Source organism: Cnephaeus nilssonii (genome assembly GCF_951640355.1).
Source record: "Cnephaeus nilssonii genome assembly, chromosome: 6".
Lineage (NCBI taxonomy): Eukaryota > Metazoa > Chordata > Mammalia > Chiroptera > Vespertilionidae > Cnephaeus > Cnephaeus nilssonii.
The window spans coordinates 73,802,525-73,822,139 of NC_137077.1; the positions used below are offsets into that span (position 1 = coordinate 73,802,525).

Below are 19,615 nucleotides of genomic sequence, written 5' to 3' on the forward strand. Positions count from 1 at the left end.
TAGGGTTATCCTATATAATAAAAGGCTAATATGCAAATCAACTGAACAGCAGAACGACTGGTTGCTATGATGTGCACTGACCACCAGGGTGCAGACGCTCAACACAGGAGCTGCCCCATGGTGGTCAGTGCTCCAGAAGCCAGGCTCGTGGCTGGCAAGTGCAGCGGTGGTAGCAGCTAAGTATGTCCGACTGACAGCTTAGGCCCACTCCCCATGGCATCCCCGGTGGGCTCCCGGACTGCAAGAGGGTGCAGGCCCAGCTGAGGGCCCCCCTCCCGAGTGCATGAATTTCGTGCACCGGGCCTCTAGTTGAATATATAAGTTAATTGGTAAGTTGCCTACAACAGCCTTGAATAATGTTATTTTTAGTTATTGCCCCAATGATTACTTTCAGTGCTGTCTGGGCTTTGGAAATAGAGCTCGCCCATGTCTCATGGATCTCTAGTGTTTGCATCTATTTTTTGTTCCCTAGAAGACAACTTCTCAATAACCTGATTCTTAATGATGAAGACACATGTTTATCTCTGTCCTTGGAGTACTGGGGTGTCTGGTTCCACTGACCTCTGGAAGACTTCCCTGGTTCAGCGGGAACCTGATCTTATTTCTAGAGATCCTTAGAGTGGCATAGCCATTGCATTTTCTGAGTTTCAGAGAGCAATCCTCACTGCCTCATTCAATGTTTAAATATCATGCTTTATTTTCAAAACTTAGGACCTTACTATCTGTCTTGGTTCTCCCACACACGCCCTTTCAGTCTAACCTACCCTTGTCAGTCTGAGAAAACTAATCATTTTCCTTTTCTGTTGTGGATAAATTTCTGTATACCTGGATAGTCTTTGAATTTTAGATAATTCAAATTGAGCTTCAAAAAAGGTTTCTGTATTCACGAGAAAAAGAACCACAGACATGTCTATACAACATTCAATAGGGAGGATGTGATATTTTTTACATGAATTTACTTCAAAGTCAAAATTTTACAAACCTATATATCCCCTCCAATCTAGAAATATGCTCCCTTAGAACTAGACCCAGCAGTTCCACCGAATCTGTGGACAACTATAGCCAATGGCATCATCAAAATCTCAGAAATGGATCTTCGTGGGCTTCCTAAGCCTAAGAAATGCTAGGGGTCTACTCTAATCTTGGAACCAATCCTCTCCCAGGCCCATGATCCCAGCAGGGCTAGCAGTCACGCTAAACTTTATAGGCATAGATGTCTTCCAAAAAGCGTTATTTTCCTTCCCATTCCGTGGAATTGAATTCTGTATCCAGAGTCCAAGAAACATAATCTGTTTCCTGAGCTCTCTTTCTTATGGAGCTCTGCAGAGATAATTTTGGACTGCTGCAGAAGGAGAGGTCTATGATGTGGGGAAGGGAGAGTATTAGCAGAATTTACAGGAGAAAAATCTTTAATCAAGGGAGGTTTTATAACTGTAAGCATGTATTATTAAAATCCATTCTTTTTTTTCTTTTTTTTTTTGTCAGATAATACTTACCATGTACAAGGTACTATGCTAAGTTCTGGGAGAAGAATAAACATGGAGTGTTCTCCCTAGGTTTGATGTCAGGCGACCGGTTTTTGGTCTTGCCATCTTCTAATTGTTTGACCTTGGCAAGTTACTTGGCTCCTCTGTGCCTCAACTTCTTATTAATACAAAGGCAATAATACCTATTCACCATGGTTGTTAGAAGGATAAAATATAATGATAGAAAAATTACTTGGCAAAAAATAAAATTCTGAACAAATGTTTAATACGTTTATGAAATGTAGATCAATGAGAACCCAATACACATAAAGAAAGGAAGAAGATTTAAAAACTTCCTAGGCCTCTTCCCACCTTGCACATTTAGATATGCAACCTGAGTATGAGATGCTTTAATCGCCAACCAATTACAATGCTTCACCTTAGCCCTGCCTTTCCCACAGCGTTAGTGGTCAAAGAGGGAGAGGGGGATCAATCCCTGGAAGAATTACTATCACAAACCATTATTTTTCAAGCTGCACATAAAAAATATACATAATCTAAGCTTTATTTTTTTCCACTAGAAATCCAGGCAGCAGTGCCTTACAGGAGGATGTGTGAATGGAGATACGAACCTTGTGCCACTCCCTGTTTTAAAACGTGTAGTGATCCTGAAGCACTGGCATGTAAATTTCTTCCACCGTAAGTCATGTTTAAACATTCAATAAACTTGTTTTATTTTATACAAGTGATAGTAATTAAGGGTTGGTTATATGCCAGGAATTCTAGTTGCGTCTGATACAGCAGTGAACAAAATAGATGAAGTGTCTATCCTTATGTAGCTTAAATTTTGTTGGGGTAAGGCAGAGAATAAACAAATAAAAATGTAAATATATAATGCAATAGGTCATTAGGTGGCAATATGTGTTATGGAAAAAAATGAAGGTGAGGGAGACAGGGAGCATAAGGCATGTGTATATTTGACACATATGGTCAGGGAAGAACACACTCACAGGGTGGCATCTGCTCAGAGATCTGAGGCAAGAGGGGCCTGGCCTTGTGGATACCTGGGAAAAGATCCTTTCAATATGACAACAGTACAAAGGTCCTGTACTAGGAATGTTTGGGGATTAATAAGGAGCCAGGCTAGCTGGAGCAAAGCGAATGAGAGTGAGAGAGGAAGGAAATGAGAGCAGAGAATCTGGTGGACAAGTAATTTAGAGCCTCATAGCCTGTTGTGAGGACGTTGTCTTTTTTACTGAGTAATGCCCTGCTGTATTTCGGGCAGAGGAGTGACATGATCTGACTTATTTATTTATTTTATTTTTTCTTTTATTATTATCATTTAAAAAAAATTATTGTTATTGATTTCAGAAAGGAAGGGAGAGGGAGTGAGAGATAGAAATCTCAATTGATGGGCTGCCTCCTGCACATCTCTTACTGGGGATCGAGTGTGAAACCCGGGCATGTGCCCTTGACCAGAATTGAACCTTGGACCCTTCAGTCCACAGACCAATGCTCTATCCACTGAGCAAAACCGGCAAGGGCTTATTTTATTTTTTCCATCACCATTTATCACTTCTATGCCCCCTTCCACCTCCACCCTCTCCCTGTCCCCTGCAATCACTACACTCTTGACCATGTCCATGAGCTCACAGAAAGTTTACTGAGGCTGTTGTGAGAACAGACTGTTGTGAGAATAGATTGAGGCTGTTGTGAGAATAGACTAGGGCAAAGGGAAAGACAAGAGCAGAACTGATCAGTAATACAAACAAGACATGAAAGGAAGTTGGTTGGTAGTCCTGGAGGTTCTGAGAAGTGGACAGATTCTAGATATATTTTGAATTTAGAGTTACAGAGTTTGCTGATGGATTTAATGTCAATTATGAGAGAAAGAGGAGTTAAGGACTGAAGTTTTGGTCTTAGCAATTTTTAGGTGGAACAATATGAAACTGTCATTTTTGTAATTATAACTGGTCAAATATCAGCAAATTTGAATGATTCAATTTAATGGAAGGGCTGAATTGCCATTTACTGAAGTAAGGCAAAGTGAGGAAAGCAGCATGGAAGAAAAGTGAGGAAAGCAGCATGGAAGAAAAGTCAGGAATTTGGTTCTGAGGATTTAATTTAATTTAATTAAAAAAATACTTTTATTGATTTCAGAGAGGAAGGGAGAGAGAGATAGAAACTTCAATGATGAGAGAGAATCACTGATCAGCCGCCTCCTGCACACAACCCGGGCATATGACCTGACTAGGAAATGAACCATGACCTCTTGGTTCATAGGTTGATGCTTAACCACTGAGCCATGCCAGCTGGGCTGCTTCTGGGGATTTTAAAATTGAGACTGAAAATTGTTCATTGGATTGGGCAACCTGGAGAATAGAAAGAGGCAAAATGGAGACAGAGTGCCAATGGTTTTTGTGTTTGTTTGTTTTTAAGATTTTTGCTATAAAGGAGAACAGAGAAATGGAACAATGGTAGGAGGGAATATTTTTTAAAAGAATCAGTTTACATTAGACATTAATGGGCTTTTATTCTGTGACAAACATTGGCACTAGAAAAGTTCCTGGACATAATGCCTGAGACAGAGCCGCTCTTTAAACGAGCTGTCTTTTGGAAGGAGCAAATCATGAAAGGGGGCTAGAAGAATGATAACTGGCATTAGATTACTGACAGCATAACGCACTGTGCTCAATGCTGTAAATGGGCAATCTCATTGTTCCCATTTTCAGAGGAGAAAATCAACTGAGACAAAGAAGTTAAACAATGTGCCCAGTCTAGGTCACGTTTTGTAGGCAGTGGAGCCAGGGTTTAAACCACTACACCCTGTTGGGTATCTAGGGTTAGGTGGGGCAGAGAGGAGAAAATGATATTTTTTGCTTATTTTCTTAAAATAAAAAGAAAAACAAAAAAACACACCAAAATAAAACCTCGCCAAACAAGTTTTTCTGAAAAGGAGATGTCTTCAATCACTGGGACCCCTCACATTCACAGACCTATGTCCTTGTAGCTATTAGGGCTTTGAGAAAAACAGGGGCCCCATAGTGAGGAGTGCACTTGGGAAAGGAAGGAAGGAAAGAAGGAAGGAAGGAAGGAAAGAAGGAAGAGAGGGAGGGAGGGAAGGAGGGAGGGAGGGAGGAAGCAAAGAAGGAAGACATGGAGGGAGCACAGGGCAGGGTTGGCCCTGGCACTGGGGAGGAAATGGAGCTATATTTTGAAGTGGCATTTGTCTAGTGTCTTACTTCTTATGCCACATAACCCATCTCTGAGGTCTTTGAACCCAGATCCTAAATGCTCCCATTGTTTGGTTGATAGCTATCCCAGAATTTCTCTTTTGGTATGGGTAGGATGCAGAGAAGAGTCTCAGAATAAAACTTCACCCCTGCTGAGCTGTCTCTCATCTCTACCTTCTTCTCTATCTCTCCCTCCCCACTTCCCATGCTGAGGAGCCAAATTATTGCTCCTCCTAATACTCTAAGCCCTGAGGGGAGACTCAAATACCGAGCTGGTCTTCAACATGGCTTTGTACCTCTCCTCCAAGTCTCCGACAGAATCACCACCTTTGTTCTTGATGATTGCAATTTCTGGCACATATCAAGTGTTAAAAATATCCAGTGGAGATTATAACTTTTATGAGATGAGATACCAACTAGCATACCATAGAGGCCATATGTAAATATAGTTATTCCAATTATGTAATATACCCATTAAAAGAACTGTTATGCATCGGAGATATTCCATTTATCTGTCAGAAGTTGAATAGATTACCAGTTGTATGACAAGATAAATTACTGGATAAGTTACTGGTTTGGGGAAAATATTTTAAGAGGATGTCTGTGGTTTTGACTTGCATAAAACAATTGCAAAATAATTGAGTTGCATAAAAATGATATTTATTTAATTTAATGAGAAGCAACTTGCCCTTTTTAGCAATCTAGCAATTTTAATTTTTCTTTTCTTTTCTTCTTTTGCTTGACAAAGTATAGAGTTGAATAGGAATATCGTATACTGGGTAAAATTGAGTTATTCACAACTGTTTTATTTTATGAAATAAACAGCTAAACTGTTTGTTTAAAAAAAAATCATTTGTGAAGGAGGCATCTAAGAGATAGCTAAATATGTCTCATGTGAAAAGAGAAATGGGCTGTTCTTGGTTTTTACTGTTGTCTGGATTTCCTTCCAAGAACAAGTGCCCTCTGGTGGCAACACTAACCCCTAGTTTCAAGTTAGTTCATTTCCCTCCTGAATTTTAAAGAGGCCTTGAATATTTTTGATTCAAATTTCTTTGCTTTACATATGAGGCAATTAGAAATATTTTAAAATATTAAAATATTATTACAACCTTCTAGTGTATGAGAGGCAGATAAGCAAGACTTTTCATAACAATTTTTGCATTAATTCTCTCAAGCGTGGTTGAATCCAATGATTGGCTGTACACAAAGGATTGCATTTATTTTATTTGAATCAGAATGAATTGGATTCTGAGCCCCAACAAGATGAGAAGAAATATGAAATCTCAGTTATCATCTTGGCTTTATTCCCTTAGAAAAAAGCATTCTGGCTGGTTCCTCCTGTCTTTGGCCCAGGATGCTCAAGCCCATGACTTCTTGAAGTCCGGGATCACTTGCTTCTATGCCATGCACAAAAACTGGGGATCCTTATGAAGACCAGTCAACCTGGGGCTTGAAATCAAGTGTTAAAAATGAAGAGATTCAGTGAAAATTATAATTTTTATGAGAAAAGATACCAACTAGCATACCATAGAGGCCATATGTAAATACAGTTATTCCTATTTTGTAATATACTCATTAAAAGAACTGTTATGCATCAGAGATATTCTATTTATCTGTCAGAAGTTGAGTTTGATTCCCAGTCTCTGTAGGCTCATTTAAAATCATCTCCTCCCAGGCCACCCTGCTACAAATTTGGGCACAGGCCCTGATGCCCTTGAGAACTGTAGCCTCTACCCTTCCCCGCCCTGTTTTCAAAGAACTGAAAGAACTGCAACCATGTCCCACCTCCATGCCTTTCACCCAGAGATTCCTAATGTCTTTTCAGTGAGTTTAGGCAAGTCAAGCCACTGAGATTCTGTTTTTGTTCGACCAACATCATTAAGACAAGGATGGTTCAAAGACTATGCCTACCTGCTTGGATGAGGGGGGGTGCATAGGAATGGAAAATACAATGAATGGCCCTGGCTTGTGTGTGTTGTCCCATGCACCGAAAGGTTGCCGGTTCCATTCCTGGTCGGGACACATGTATGGGGGACAGGGGGCAACCAATTGATGTGTTTCTCTCATATATAGATATTTCTCTCTCTCCCTTACCCTCTCTTTTAAATCAGTAAAAAGGAAAGTAAATGAATGTAGTTTAAAATCACAATAAATGATTCTTCTGCATTTCTACTGATTTATAGAACATGGCCTTAATGTGTCTCAAACATAAGTGTATGCTGAATGTTCTGGGTTCAAATTATGTTTTAATCATGAGTGATACCTCTTTATAATCCACTAGCTTGTGATTGTGTAAAATGAGGAATGATGGAGTGGTAGCTAGAGCACTCCTTAGTGCTTGACAAGAAGAATGGGAGAATTTTAGGAAAAAATATATCTTGATTGTATGATATATTAACTGCAGTATAATTTATATGATAAACTTTTTTCATTTTGATTTTTCTTTAATGTAAAGGGTTGAAGGATGCTTGCCCTACTGCCCTAAAAATATGATCCTTGATGAGATCACCCTCAAATGTGTTTATCCAGGAGACTGTAAGTGTGAACCCTACTTACTTTATTCAGGAAAAGTAAAACACTTGAACATATTTTTCTCTATGATGGCAAGTAGTTGTGAACAGAAGTTTTATGTTATTTTAATTTTTTCCCCCCATTGACTCCCTCCAGCCCACCCCTACCCCCCCACCCCAGGCCTTCACCACCCTATTGTCTCTCTCCATGGATTATGCATATATACATACAAGGTCTTTGGTTGATTACCTCCCCACCCACCCACCTACCCTCCCCCACCTCCCCTGCGAGATTCCACACTAGTGAACAGAAGTTTTAGATGGACAAATACTTTCGTAAGATTCTTCTTCCATAGCCTTTGCATTGTCTTTTCATTTCTAATTACTTCTCAAAGCATGCAAATCTTCCCTCTAACATTTCTCCTGTGTTCTCTCTCCTCAAACATTTCCCTTGAAGCCAAAGATCCCTCTATGAACTCTGTGGGCGTCACTTGAAACAAAACTGATTACGGAAAGTCTCTTTGTTTCTTTGCAGGCATACCTCTGATTCCCATGTCACCAGGTAAGCTATCTCTCCCCATATGTACTGGTATTGGTACAACTGTAGACACTAGAATAGCATTGTGTGATTTAAGTCTTGGCACACTTATAACAAGGGCTGGTGTTAGCACTCTCCCATCCCCTGGAAAACCTAGCCGTCAGTTTTGTTAAGTAGATGTTCACTGGGTCCGCATAACACCATTTCGAAAGGGCTTCTGTATTTGGTCCACCTCTTTTCCCCCTCAGGGAGCATAGATAACAAAGATTCCCCACACTTTTTTCTTTTTTTTTGCCTAGAATTTGGTTTTTACCAAATCCTACTTAAATTTTCACAGTGATTAGGTCGACTCTAAAAATATGTTAATGCAAAGGACATCATCCTTTCACCGCGTCCATTCCTGTTCCTGTGCTCTGTCCCAGCCTCTGGAGGGGGCATTCTGGGCCCACACCCCGGCGTCTCTCCCTCACTGTGAAACTTGCCTCAGAAAAGGATTGAATACATCTACTCATAGTGAGGCTTGACACACTTAACTTAGAGAAGCTCAGATATTTATTCTTCAATTTATTTGGCAAGATTTAGTCGAGTGTCAACTCTGCTAGGCAGTGTCCTGGCGCTGGGGGGAGGACAGGAGAGAGGTGATTAAGACACAGCCTCTACCCTAAAACCGCTACTAGTCCAGGTTGTTGAGATATTAACATCGGGGTAATACAAGCAGAGGCAGGAGGCGCCTTGTACTCATTTTGGAGGTATGGTCTCGGAAGGTAACAGAAGGTAGGAGTTGGACAGACTAGGAGGAGGAGGAAGTGTACGCTCCAGCTAGACGGGGAAGCCTGTGCAAAGGCCTGTAACTGAGAGAGACCAGGACGCACAGAGGGATTTGCTAACCGAACAATAGGCCTTTCAAAGTGAGAGGCAACAAGAAATGTATTGAGGTCAATCAGAATAGCCATTCTGGATGCACCGATTCAGGCAGAAGCCCAAATAGTGTTCTAACTTGGAGACCAAGGCAATGGGGATTTGTGAGAAAGGGCAGGGAACAACTGCATCAGTAGAAGGAAGGCATTTCTATCGGTGCAGATAACAGCATAGTGATGTTCATTCTAAACAATGTTTTTAATTTTCAGTCCAGTAGTCATCAGTCCAGGAGTCGCCACTGCTTTCTTGTTATCTTTGCAAACAGTTTTTTTGGAACATAATGTTGGCCTAGGTTCAATCCAAAGGTTATTTGCCCCGTTGCAACCATCGGAAGGTATGAGACATAAGATGTGCCAGGCAGTTCCTCTGGCCTGGCCGCTTCCGCTCCGGTTTTAAAGCGCCTCCGTTTATATTATTGTTTACAAACTTCAAGCAGGTCAATGTATCTTGAGCATGTAGTGCGAGGGGAATTGAGCCAAGGGATGGGATGGCACAGATGATCAGGGCCAGATCACAGAGTCCCTGGTCAGAAACTTGGATTTTTTTTTTTTCTACAGACAATGGCAAGTCATTGAAAATTGTAATGAGTCCTGTGACGTCTCCAAAATAATAATCACAGTACTACCATCACTACTATTCTAATTAGCTACCATTTATTGAGTACTCACTATGTACCAGGCATTGGACTAAGTTCTTTGCATGTGTTTAATCCTTATAAGAACTCCATGAGAGAGGTATTGCTATTATATACAAAATGCCAGTTAAAAGCCAGGGCTCTGGAATCAAAATCTCTGAGTGTGAATTCTGTCTCCAACATTTACCAGCTTATCTCGCTGCACCTTAGTTTCCCTCTCTGTAAAATGACAAGAGTATTGTTATCTACGTCACAGGGTTCTTGTGGGAATAAATGAAATAATCTATGTACTATAGCACAGTTTCTACCACATATGAATTCCATACACAGTGGCTATCATTCCACTAACGGAGAGGACATCTTCATTTCCAACAGGTCCAGAAACGGTTTCTCCACCGGAAGTCACTGTGTCCGACATGCTAACCCCCACCCCAGGTTTGGAATGTGAGGTAAGACAGAGCAATCTCTTCACCTATCGTGTCCTTTTCTTGTAGCATCTGTTCACGTGTCTGTATCACTATCCAAACGCTATTAAACTTTTCAGTGAGATCGCTAGTCTTTCATTGCTAAAAGATAATAAGAAATATGCATTACCATTTTAACAATTATATTTTTTAAACGGACCCAGATATTTCTTATTAATTAGGTTCTGGTCACACTAAAAATATAAAATTCAAATGGGGACTTAAGTGTGATTCTTTAATAAATAGCTATCTAGTGTGGGCTTCTCTGTAAGTCAAGCATTCAAAAAATATTTATTAAGTAGCTACTATGTGCCAGGCATTGTGTAAGATGACAAAGATACAATGGTAAGCAAAGCAAGATAAGGTCATTGAACCCCAGAGCTTGTAATTTCCTGGGCTGAGATGTGAGCACTTATATCCTTATTCCAAATATGCCATTTGTTCTAATAAAGTAATTACTTATTCAACCATTATTATTTCTGGCCAGGCTCTATTAAGGTACCATGGACAAAACAATATAAAAGCAGACAAAAACTTCTGTGTTTATGAAGTTTACATTTTATTGGAGGTTTGGAGATAATCAATAAGCAAAATACATTCCTGAGTCATAAAAAATGTTAGAGGGTGCTGCTCAGGAGAAAAATAAAGCTATTTTTAGTGATATGGTCAAAAGTTCTCACTGATGAGGTGATCCAACCTAATATTAGACAAATATGCAAATTGACCATACCTCCGACACGCCCACAACCCACACCCACAAGCCACGCCCACCATCCAATCAGAGCGAGTATGCAAATTAACCTAACCAAGATGGCTACAGCTACAGAGAGCAAGGTTTCCTAGGTAACAGAGGAAGCCAAGCTTTCCACCTGCCCTTGCCAGGCCTAAGCCTCCACTCAAGCTACAAATTTTCGCGCCGAAACCGGTGTGGCTCAGTGGATAGAGCGTCGGCCTGCGGACTCAAGGGTCCCAGGTTCGATTCCGGTCAAGGGCATGTACCCAGTGGGGGGTGTGCAAGAGGCAGCTGATCGATGTTCTTCTCTCATCGATGTTTCTAACTCTCTATCCCTCTCTCTTCCTCTCTGTAAAAAATCAATAAAATATATTTTTTAAAAAATGACTCTTTAAAAAAAAAGCTACAAAGTTTCAATTATAGAAGGTAAACAAATTCAAACAGAAATGGCGGCAGAATGGAGCTTGAGAGAGCAGGCCAGGGTTGCTCCGGGCAACAGGGGATGCAAAGCTTTCCACACAGCGTGGCTAGGCTTAGGCCTCCGCTTAAGGCTACAAAGTTTCAATTATAACCCCAACAGAAATGGCTGCCGGCTGCGGAGGGAGCCCCAGGCTTGGCTCCGCTCCAGGCTACAAAGTTTCAATTGTAGAAGGAAAATAAATCCCAGATACCAGGGCCTCCGCTTGGGTTGCCAGGGGGCGTGGCTGGGCTGCAAACCACCACAGGCCTCTCGCTCAGGCCGCCCCACGCCCCAAGGGAACCCCACCCTGATCAGGGACACCCTTTAGGGAAAACCAGCTGGCCCCCACCCCTGTACCAGGCCTCTATCCTATCTAATAAAAGAGTAATATGCAGATTGATCATCACTGCAACACACAATATAGCTGCCCCCATGTGGTCAAAGATCCTGCCCCTATGTGGACACAAGATGACCACCACAAGATGGCCAGCAGGAGAGGGCAGTTGGGAGGCACCCGGCCTGCAAAGGAGGGCAGTTGTGAGGGACCAGGCTTGCAAGGGAGGGCAGTTGGAGGTGATCAACCCTGCAGGAGAGGGCAGTTAGGGGTGACCAGGCCGACAGAGGAGGGAAGTTGGGGGCAAACCGGCTGGCAGCAGAGTGGTTAGGGGGTAATCAGGCTGGCAGGCAGAAGCGGTTAGGGGCAATCAGGAAGCCAGGCAGGCAAGCAGTTGGGAGCCAGCAGTCCTGGATTGTGAGAGGAATGTCCGACTGCCCGTTTAGGCCCGATCCCTCCGGGCAGTTGGACATCCCTCCAGGGGTCCCAGATTGAATAGAGTACAGGCTGGGCTGAGGGACAACCCCCCTCCATGCACGAATTTCATGCACCGGGCCTCTAGCTTATATATATAAAAGGCTAAGTGTCCATCCTTACCTCTTACTGGTAGCTATGATGCACACTGACCACCAGGGGGCAGATGCTCAACGCTGGAGCTGCCAAGCTGCAGTGACTTGGCAACTGTGGTTCTCTGGTGACACACCCGGAACCAGAGAGGAGGGAGCCCAATTCCATGGTGCCTCACCTGAGAATCGCCCTCTTGCAATCTGAGACCCCTCAGGGGATATTGGAGAGCCGGTTTATGCCCGATCCCCGCAGGCCCAGCCAAGGGACCCCACCAGTGCACAAATCCATGCATGGGACCTCTAGTTTCATAATAAAAGATTTGAAGAAGTTGAGACAGTGAGCCGTGTAGAGAACCAGATAGTGTTCCAGGCAAGTGCAAAGGCCTTGAGGTGAGGGAGCACCTGAAATATTAAAAACACACACAAAAAAAACCAACAACAAGGCCATTAAGTAAGGAAGGAATACAATAGCAATAAGAAATTAGATTATGTAAGGCCTTGTAGATGATTGTAAAGACCATGGCTTTTTTTTTTTTCTAAATGACAGGATATCGCATAGGATATTTTTGAGCAGGGGAATTACATGAGATAATTTGTTTCAGGATTATTTTAGCTGCTGTGTTGAGAGCAGGGTGAAAGGAGACAATAGAACAAGTTAGGAGGCTATTGTAGGAATTTAGGCAAAAGACAATGGTGGCCTGGACCAGGTGACAGCAGTGGAGATGATGGGAAATGCCTGGATTCTGGATATATTTTGAAAATAGAAGCTACAGAATTTGCTGAAGGATTAGATGTGAGGTGTGAGTGAAAGAGAAGTATCAAGGAATCTAAAATTTTTGCCTTGAGCAACTGAACGGTAAAGTTGACAGTAATTAGGATGGTGAAATTGTGGGAAGTGAAGATCTGGTTGGTTATAACCAAGAGTTCAGTTTTGCCATGTAAAGACTGAGATTCCTTTTAGATATCAAAAATCTGTGGATTTACAGATATGCTAAACTTAGAGTTTACAAACTCAGAGGGTGGTTGTTGTGGGAATGAAATGGGTTAATTTGAACAATGGGGAGCATAATAAGTGGTATGTTTATCATTGCTATAATTATTACCATGATTTAAATATAATGTAATTTATAAACTGAAAAATCCACCACTTATTTGACTCTTGTTTGTCTAGAAGTCTGTGAGCTATATATAAAAGTTAATTTACAATGATTCTACCCAACAGTCAAATTGACCTCACATATGAATTTTTAATGAAATATTAAGATATAATTAAGTTGTAATTTTAAAAAATTGACACTAACAGAGATTAGATTCAATACTAGCTTTACACAATGTAATATGACAGGTTGAGAGCCACTATATGAGTCTGCTTGCAAAACACTAAGCTAGATAAATTAGGATAAGACTTCAATTTGCTCAGATTTCTGAGTACATGGGCAATTCTGATATCAAGTCAATATTGAGATAAAGCTGAAATAAAATGTTCATACTGAGTATTTTAGAAAGGTTACATTAACAAAAAGTTGTAGTAAAATTTTACTTGTTCATCTTTCAAAGGCTGTCATATGTAGGGAATATACACTATAAGCAATGTGAATGGAAAATTTAAAAAATATATGCAATGAAATATTACTCAGCAATAAAAAAGGAATGAAATCTTGACTTTTGTGACAACATGAATGGACCAGAAGGGTATTATGCTAAGTGAAATAAGTCAAACAGAGAAAGACAAATACCATATGATTATACTTATGTGTGGAATATAAAAATACGAAACAAAAACAAGTGAATAACAAAACAAAACAGAACCGGAACCATAGATACAGAGAACAAACTGAGGGTTGCCTAAAGGGGATAAAGACAAAAAATCTATACTAATAAAAGGGTATATGCTAATTAGACCAGGTCAACTGGCCATCTTCTGGATGTCCAACTTCCTTCTGGACAAAGCCATGGTGGTGGGGGTCGAGGCAGAGGCAGTTAGGGGTGATCAGGCCAGCAGGGGAGAGCAGCTAGGGGTGAGATCAGGCTGGCAGGGGGTTAGGGGCAATCAGGCCAGCAGGGGAGGGCAGTTGAGGGTGATCAGGCCTGCAGGGGAGGGCAGTTGGGGGTGACCAGGCTGGCAGGGAAGGGCAGTTGGGGGTGACCAGGCTGGCAGGGGAGAGCGGTTGGGGGCGACCAGGCCAGCAGAGGAGGGCTATTGGGGGCATTAGGCAGGCAGGCAGGTGAGTGATTAGGAGCCAATGGTCCTGGATTGCAAGGGGGATGTCCAACTGCTGGTTGAGGCTCCATCCCTGTGGACATCCCCTGTGGGGTCCCGGTCTGGAGAGGGTGCAGGCCGGGCTGAGGAACAACCCCCCCTCCCGTGCACAAATTTCATGCACCGTGCCTCTAGTTTAAAAATAATTGAAAACATTAGTTGAAAATGGGGGGGAAATCACCAATTTTCTTTCTTTCTTTTTTTTTTTTTTACAACAGCCTCAACAATTTGATCCTGTTTATAATTGTAGCCAATATATATGCCTTAATATGGAATGGAAGTTGTACAACTGGTCTCTCAATTGCCCAAAGGACTTGGAAATGCCTGACTGTGGTTTCCGGGGAAGGCCTGTTCAAGTGAACACTGATATCTGCTGCCCTGAGTGGGAATGTCCTTGTGGGTTTGCATTTCTTACATGATTATCAATTTTTAATCAGGAGGAGGTTAATTTTTTTGAGCCAATCAACTCATCAAGCCAAAGTCATTGTTGAGCATTCTTCATTTGATTTATGATTTTGGTTCCCAGTATGTAACCTTTAGATTTGCTTTTTGTCAAACATGATAAGACTAATTTAAAGCAATTGTTACTACAAATACAAAGAATTAGTAAATAAAGGAAATCCACTCTCCAACATTTTTTTTTTTAGGTCGGTGTTCCATGTTATCAGAATTGAGCATTATTACGTTTGATGGAAACAATGCAGCATTATATAGTATGGCTTCTTATATCTTAGTACGAATTCCTGGGGAAATTATAGTTGCTCATATTGAAAAATGCTCCATGAATCAGGTAAGTTCCATTATTTTTTTTCTTCCCACATAGATTTTATTGGTAAATAATGAACTTTCAATAGTTCTCATAACCAATACTAAGTGAGAAGTACAAAGGTAATACTGAGCAAATGGAATTATTAACATGACGATAATAACTTATGAAAATTTGTTAATCTATATTGAAAAGAAGAATAATCAAATGAGATCATTGCACATTTATATACTCTAGCTCTTAAGATCTGAGTAAAATTTCTTTTTTATTATTATTTAAAGTATTACATATAGTACTTCATATGTCTCCTTTTCCCCCATTGACCTCCCCCCTAAGTTCTATTCTTTTGTCCTTTCTTCATAAATCTACAGCTGGAGTATGTTGCAACAGTAGGTATTCTTAGAGTAAGGAGGGGCTCAAGAACTCACTGACATTTATCTTCTGGTACTTAAAACAAAAAAATGTTTCATGTTAACATATTTAGAGGCATATAATAGTAATCCAAAAAATGTTTTTAAGTCAAGTAGTATTTTTCTTTTAAACATGTTTTCTCTTTATGCTTTTTTTCTTTTCAGAATGAGGACTCCTTTCAAAAGGTAGTATTTGTGAAGTATTTAGTAAATTCCTTCTGTTTATTGCTAAAATTATGTTTAGCAACTTTACAAAGTTTTTTTTTCTTCTTTTTTCCCTAAATTAAGGCTCCTTCTGAAAGAATCTCTGGACTTTGTTTTAAAAGGTTAAATTTGACAACATCTATACATAAAATACTTGTCAATCGGGCAGCAAGAAAGGTAAGAATACAAAGCTTAAAAATATCCTTGCCTTAGATAAAATTAAGAAATTATATAAATACAATTATTTCCAAAAAGAGGAAAATTAAACATATCAGTGGAGTTTTATTGCTATTATGTCTAATCATTCTTTTCATGGGCAGCCTAAAAGTGTTTCTTAGTATTATATTTGTCTTTCCTTAATGTGCCTACTGTTGCAAATATTTCTCTCTGTGTGAGGTTAGCTGCAACAGCCATGTGAAATATGCTAAAGCCTTCTTGGATAGTATGTGGCCAATCTTCTTAGTGTCAGAGTTAACCTTAGTGTTCCAAATTAAACACAATGGAAATGATGTGAAGAAGAGGGATCATAAGGTTGAAAAGAGTAGTAGCCATGAATACCAGCATGAAGACCACCAAAAGAATAAATGGAAGCAGTAATTTTGAAATGTTGATGCCATGACTTTGTCAGTGAATAAGTGATAGCTAAAATAAGAAAAAATAAAGGGATAGTTAACTTTATTGACATATACTGAAGAAAGGCAAGGTATACAAAAGTTGAAAAAGATCTATTTAGTTTTAGAGGAAAAAATGTTTAAAAAGGCTTTATAATATAAAAATATAAATAGATATTCCCAAGGAATATATTTACCAGATAGGAGTGAGTTATAAGCCAGATGTCTCACTCAGATATAAATGGTTCTCTCAAAAATATAAGAAAATAATGTCTAAAAAATATTTTTGCTTGAAATGGCTGAGGCATTGTAGGCTTTCTGAAAATAATTCCATTAACACAGGACCACAGACTCTAGACTAGAAACAATATTAAAATAACCCTTCAAAGAACTTAGATACTTATATGCATAGCCCATGGTCACGGGCAATAGGATAGTGTGAAGACCTGGGGTGGGTGGGTAGGGGCTGGGAGAAGGAGGGGCAAAGGGGAAGGGAATGGGATATATCTGTAACACTATCAACAATAAAAAATATATTAAAATAAATAAAATAATCCTAACATAGCAAGGTGTTAAATTTTAAGTAAAATTTTAAAAATATATGAATGCGGTCCTTTTGAATGATAGTATTTATATACACCTTTGATTTTTATGAGGTTGATATATTAACAGGAAGTGAATGAGAAGTGAACTCAAACCTGGTATGCTATTATTGTAAGCATTTGGGCAGATGGGTTTATTTTTGGCCTCAGCTGAACTTGTCACTGGTCATGTATTTAGTTAAAAACTAATGAATTTTAAAAAATCATTTAGTGAGCATTTACATGATAAAAACAACACAGGTCCTGATCTCAAGTTACTTGTCTTTGTGTGTGGGAGGCATGAATGTAATTATCTGCCAATTATAAAGTAGTAGGAGGTATAATGACAGAGTTATGACCAAGACATTATGGAAACAAAAAGAAGGGTCATTTAGTGCAGTTTGGAGGAGTGTCAAGTAAGTAATTTTGGAAGTGACACCTAAAATAAATCTTAAAGAATGAGTAGAAATTAACAGGCAAGTGGAGAGATGTGTTAGCTCAAGGCTGACAGTATGAGAAAGATATAAAGATGAGAAATTAGGTGGTTGGTCAGGTATAAACTTCGACAAATTTACTGCTGGCTGCAGTTCATGCTTCCATGTCATTGCCATTATTTAAAGCACTGTTTTTTCAAAGCATTATCCTTGGAGTGCCTACATTTGTATTACCAGGAGTACATGATAAAAATACATTCAGGAATCCCACCCAAACCTAGGAACTAGAATTCCTGGGAATTCTAATCTTTACTAACCTTGGCAGATGACTGTTATAAAAATTATAGTTAAACACTAATTTAGGAAGACCATAGGAAGAATCAGCTTAAAGAAAATATCCTGAAAGTAACTTTATTAGCTTATATTCATATTAGTAGGTAATGGTGTAATCAACATATATTGAGGGAAACAGACAGAAAGCTTACATAACAGAAAAAAATAAAGTTGTTTTTTGTGTGTGTTTTTGTTGTTTCTGAGAGAAACACATCGATTGGTTGCCTCCTGCATGGACCTTGACCAGGGCCCTGGCCGGGGAGGAGCCTGCAACAGAGGTATGTGCCCTTGACCAGAATCAAAACCGGGACCCTTTGGTCCACAGGCTGATGCTCTATCCCCTGAGCCAAACTGGCTAGGGCAAAAGTTAAGTTTTGAAGAAAATAAAGGGCAATGAGGTTAAAACAAATACTGAATACAGCAAGACACAGCAAAGAAACCATAAAAGAGCTTTGAAGTTATGATATGCTATGACAACACCAGGGAAATAAATTTTTAAAAACTTGAAATATAGTTTATATTAAATAGGAAGAAATGGGATAATCTGAATTCTCTTAATTTTAATAAATGCATATTTATTTATTTTTATATTTTTCATTGATTTTTGAGAGAGAGAAACACACACATGTTGATGTGAGAGCAAAACATTGATCGGCTACCTCCTGCAAACCCCCTATTGGGGATGGAGCCACAACCTGTGCATGTGCCCTGCCCAAGAATCAAACCAGCAACCTTTTGGTGCATGGGACAATGCCAAACCAACTTAGCCACACTGGCCATGGCTAATCGATGTATATATAAACATAAAAATTTTACTAACAGATGTAATTATGTAATTATAAACAACTCAATAGCTACCTGCATTATGTAATTGCAGGTAGAAGTGGATTCTATTGTTGTGCCTCTGCCCTTCTCAAATCAAGAACTGCTGATAGAGGATTCTGGTACTATGTATGTGATTACTACTCCAGCTGGACTAATCATAAAGTGGGCTCATCTTACAGGAATCTTAGACATTCATTTTGGCTTTCAATTTAACTTGTCATCCTACACAGAAGGACTTTGTGGTGAGTATTGCTCTTTAAATCTCAATTTCTTCTAACTTTTCTTTCCTGTTCACTTTACACTGTTTTGGGACCTATTGCCAGATCTTTTTGATTCCAGATGTGATATTAACTTTCAGTGACCTATGTGAATATTGAAGGAAGTAATGGTTTCCAATGAATGGGTTAAGAAGCAAGAGATAACAGTTCAACATGGGTATTTTATGGAGCTATAAGTTCACTATTAATACAATATTGCTTATATTTCTAGCTCATCTTTATTAAGCATTAATGAAGTATCAGACATTATTTTACTTATTTCAACTCATTTAATTATAACTATAGCCCTATGAATAGGCACTAGCATTAATTTGTAAGGGACAAAAATGAGGCATAGAAAGGTTAAAAATAAATTTTTATTATAAAGTATAAAGCCTAGATGTACTTTTACACTTCAATTTAATATCATAATACAGGGTGGGGCAAAAGTAGGCTTATAGGTGTTGGCATGGAATATAATACAATAATTAATAAAGACTACTACAAGAATATGTTGTTTCATGTACTTACAACTGTAAACCTACTTTTGCCCCACCCTGTATATTACATAGATACAAAGAGTTTCCAGCCAAAGAAAGTAAATTAGAAATATAAAAAGAATAATACTGGCTCTGGTGTCTACTGGTAAGTTAAGCAGTGCTGTCCCTTTACAGTTCTGCTCAACATCAGTTTCCTCACCTTTTTAAAAAAACATATATATTTTATTGATTTTTTACAGAGAGGAAGGGAGAGGGAGAGAGAGAAATATCAATCAGCTGCCTCCTGTACTCCTCCTACTGGGGATGTGCCTGCAACCAAGGTACATACCCTTGACTAGAATTGAACCTGGGACCCTTGAGTCCGCAGGCCGATGCTCTATCCACCAAGCCAAACCGGTTAGGGCAGTTTCATCACCTTTAAAATAAGAATAGTAGTATCTACCTTCAAGATTGTTGCTAGAATTGTATGTGAAAGTGATTGTAAAAACACAACATATTGCTTAATAGACACAGTCAACAAATGTTAGTACAAATATATCTACTTTAAACTCACTAAATGTACGGTAAATTGAATAAAA

General features: G+C 39.5%; 1 protein-coding gene across 1 annotated transcript in view; it reads left to right on the forward strand.

Annotated features, from left to right (window-relative positions):
* Nucleotides 1-19,615, forward strand: part of OTOGL (otogelin like) — a gene marked incomplete at both ends in the record, with an annotated part of 144,717 nt that overhangs the window by 89,921 nt on the left and 35,181 nt on the right. Inside the window, 8 exons of the mRNA XM_079773801.1 lie at nucleotides 2,048-2,165; nucleotides 7,155-7,238; nucleotides 9,655-9,748; nucleotides 14,335-14,512; nucleotides 14,764-14,906; nucleotides 15,458-15,478; nucleotides 15,581-15,673; nucleotides 18,333-18,522. Coding sequence (XP_079629927.1) covers nucleotides 2,048-2,165; nucleotides 7,155-7,238; nucleotides 9,655-9,748; nucleotides 14,335-14,512; nucleotides 14,764-14,906; nucleotides 15,458-15,478; nucleotides 15,581-15,673; nucleotides 18,333-18,522 — 921 coding nt within the window. The remainder of the gene's footprint in view (nucleotides 1-2,047; nucleotides 2,166-7,154; nucleotides 7,239-9,654; nucleotides 9,749-14,334; nucleotides 14,513-14,763; nucleotides 14,907-15,457; nucleotides 15,479-15,580; nucleotides 15,674-18,332; nucleotides 18,523-19,615) is intronic.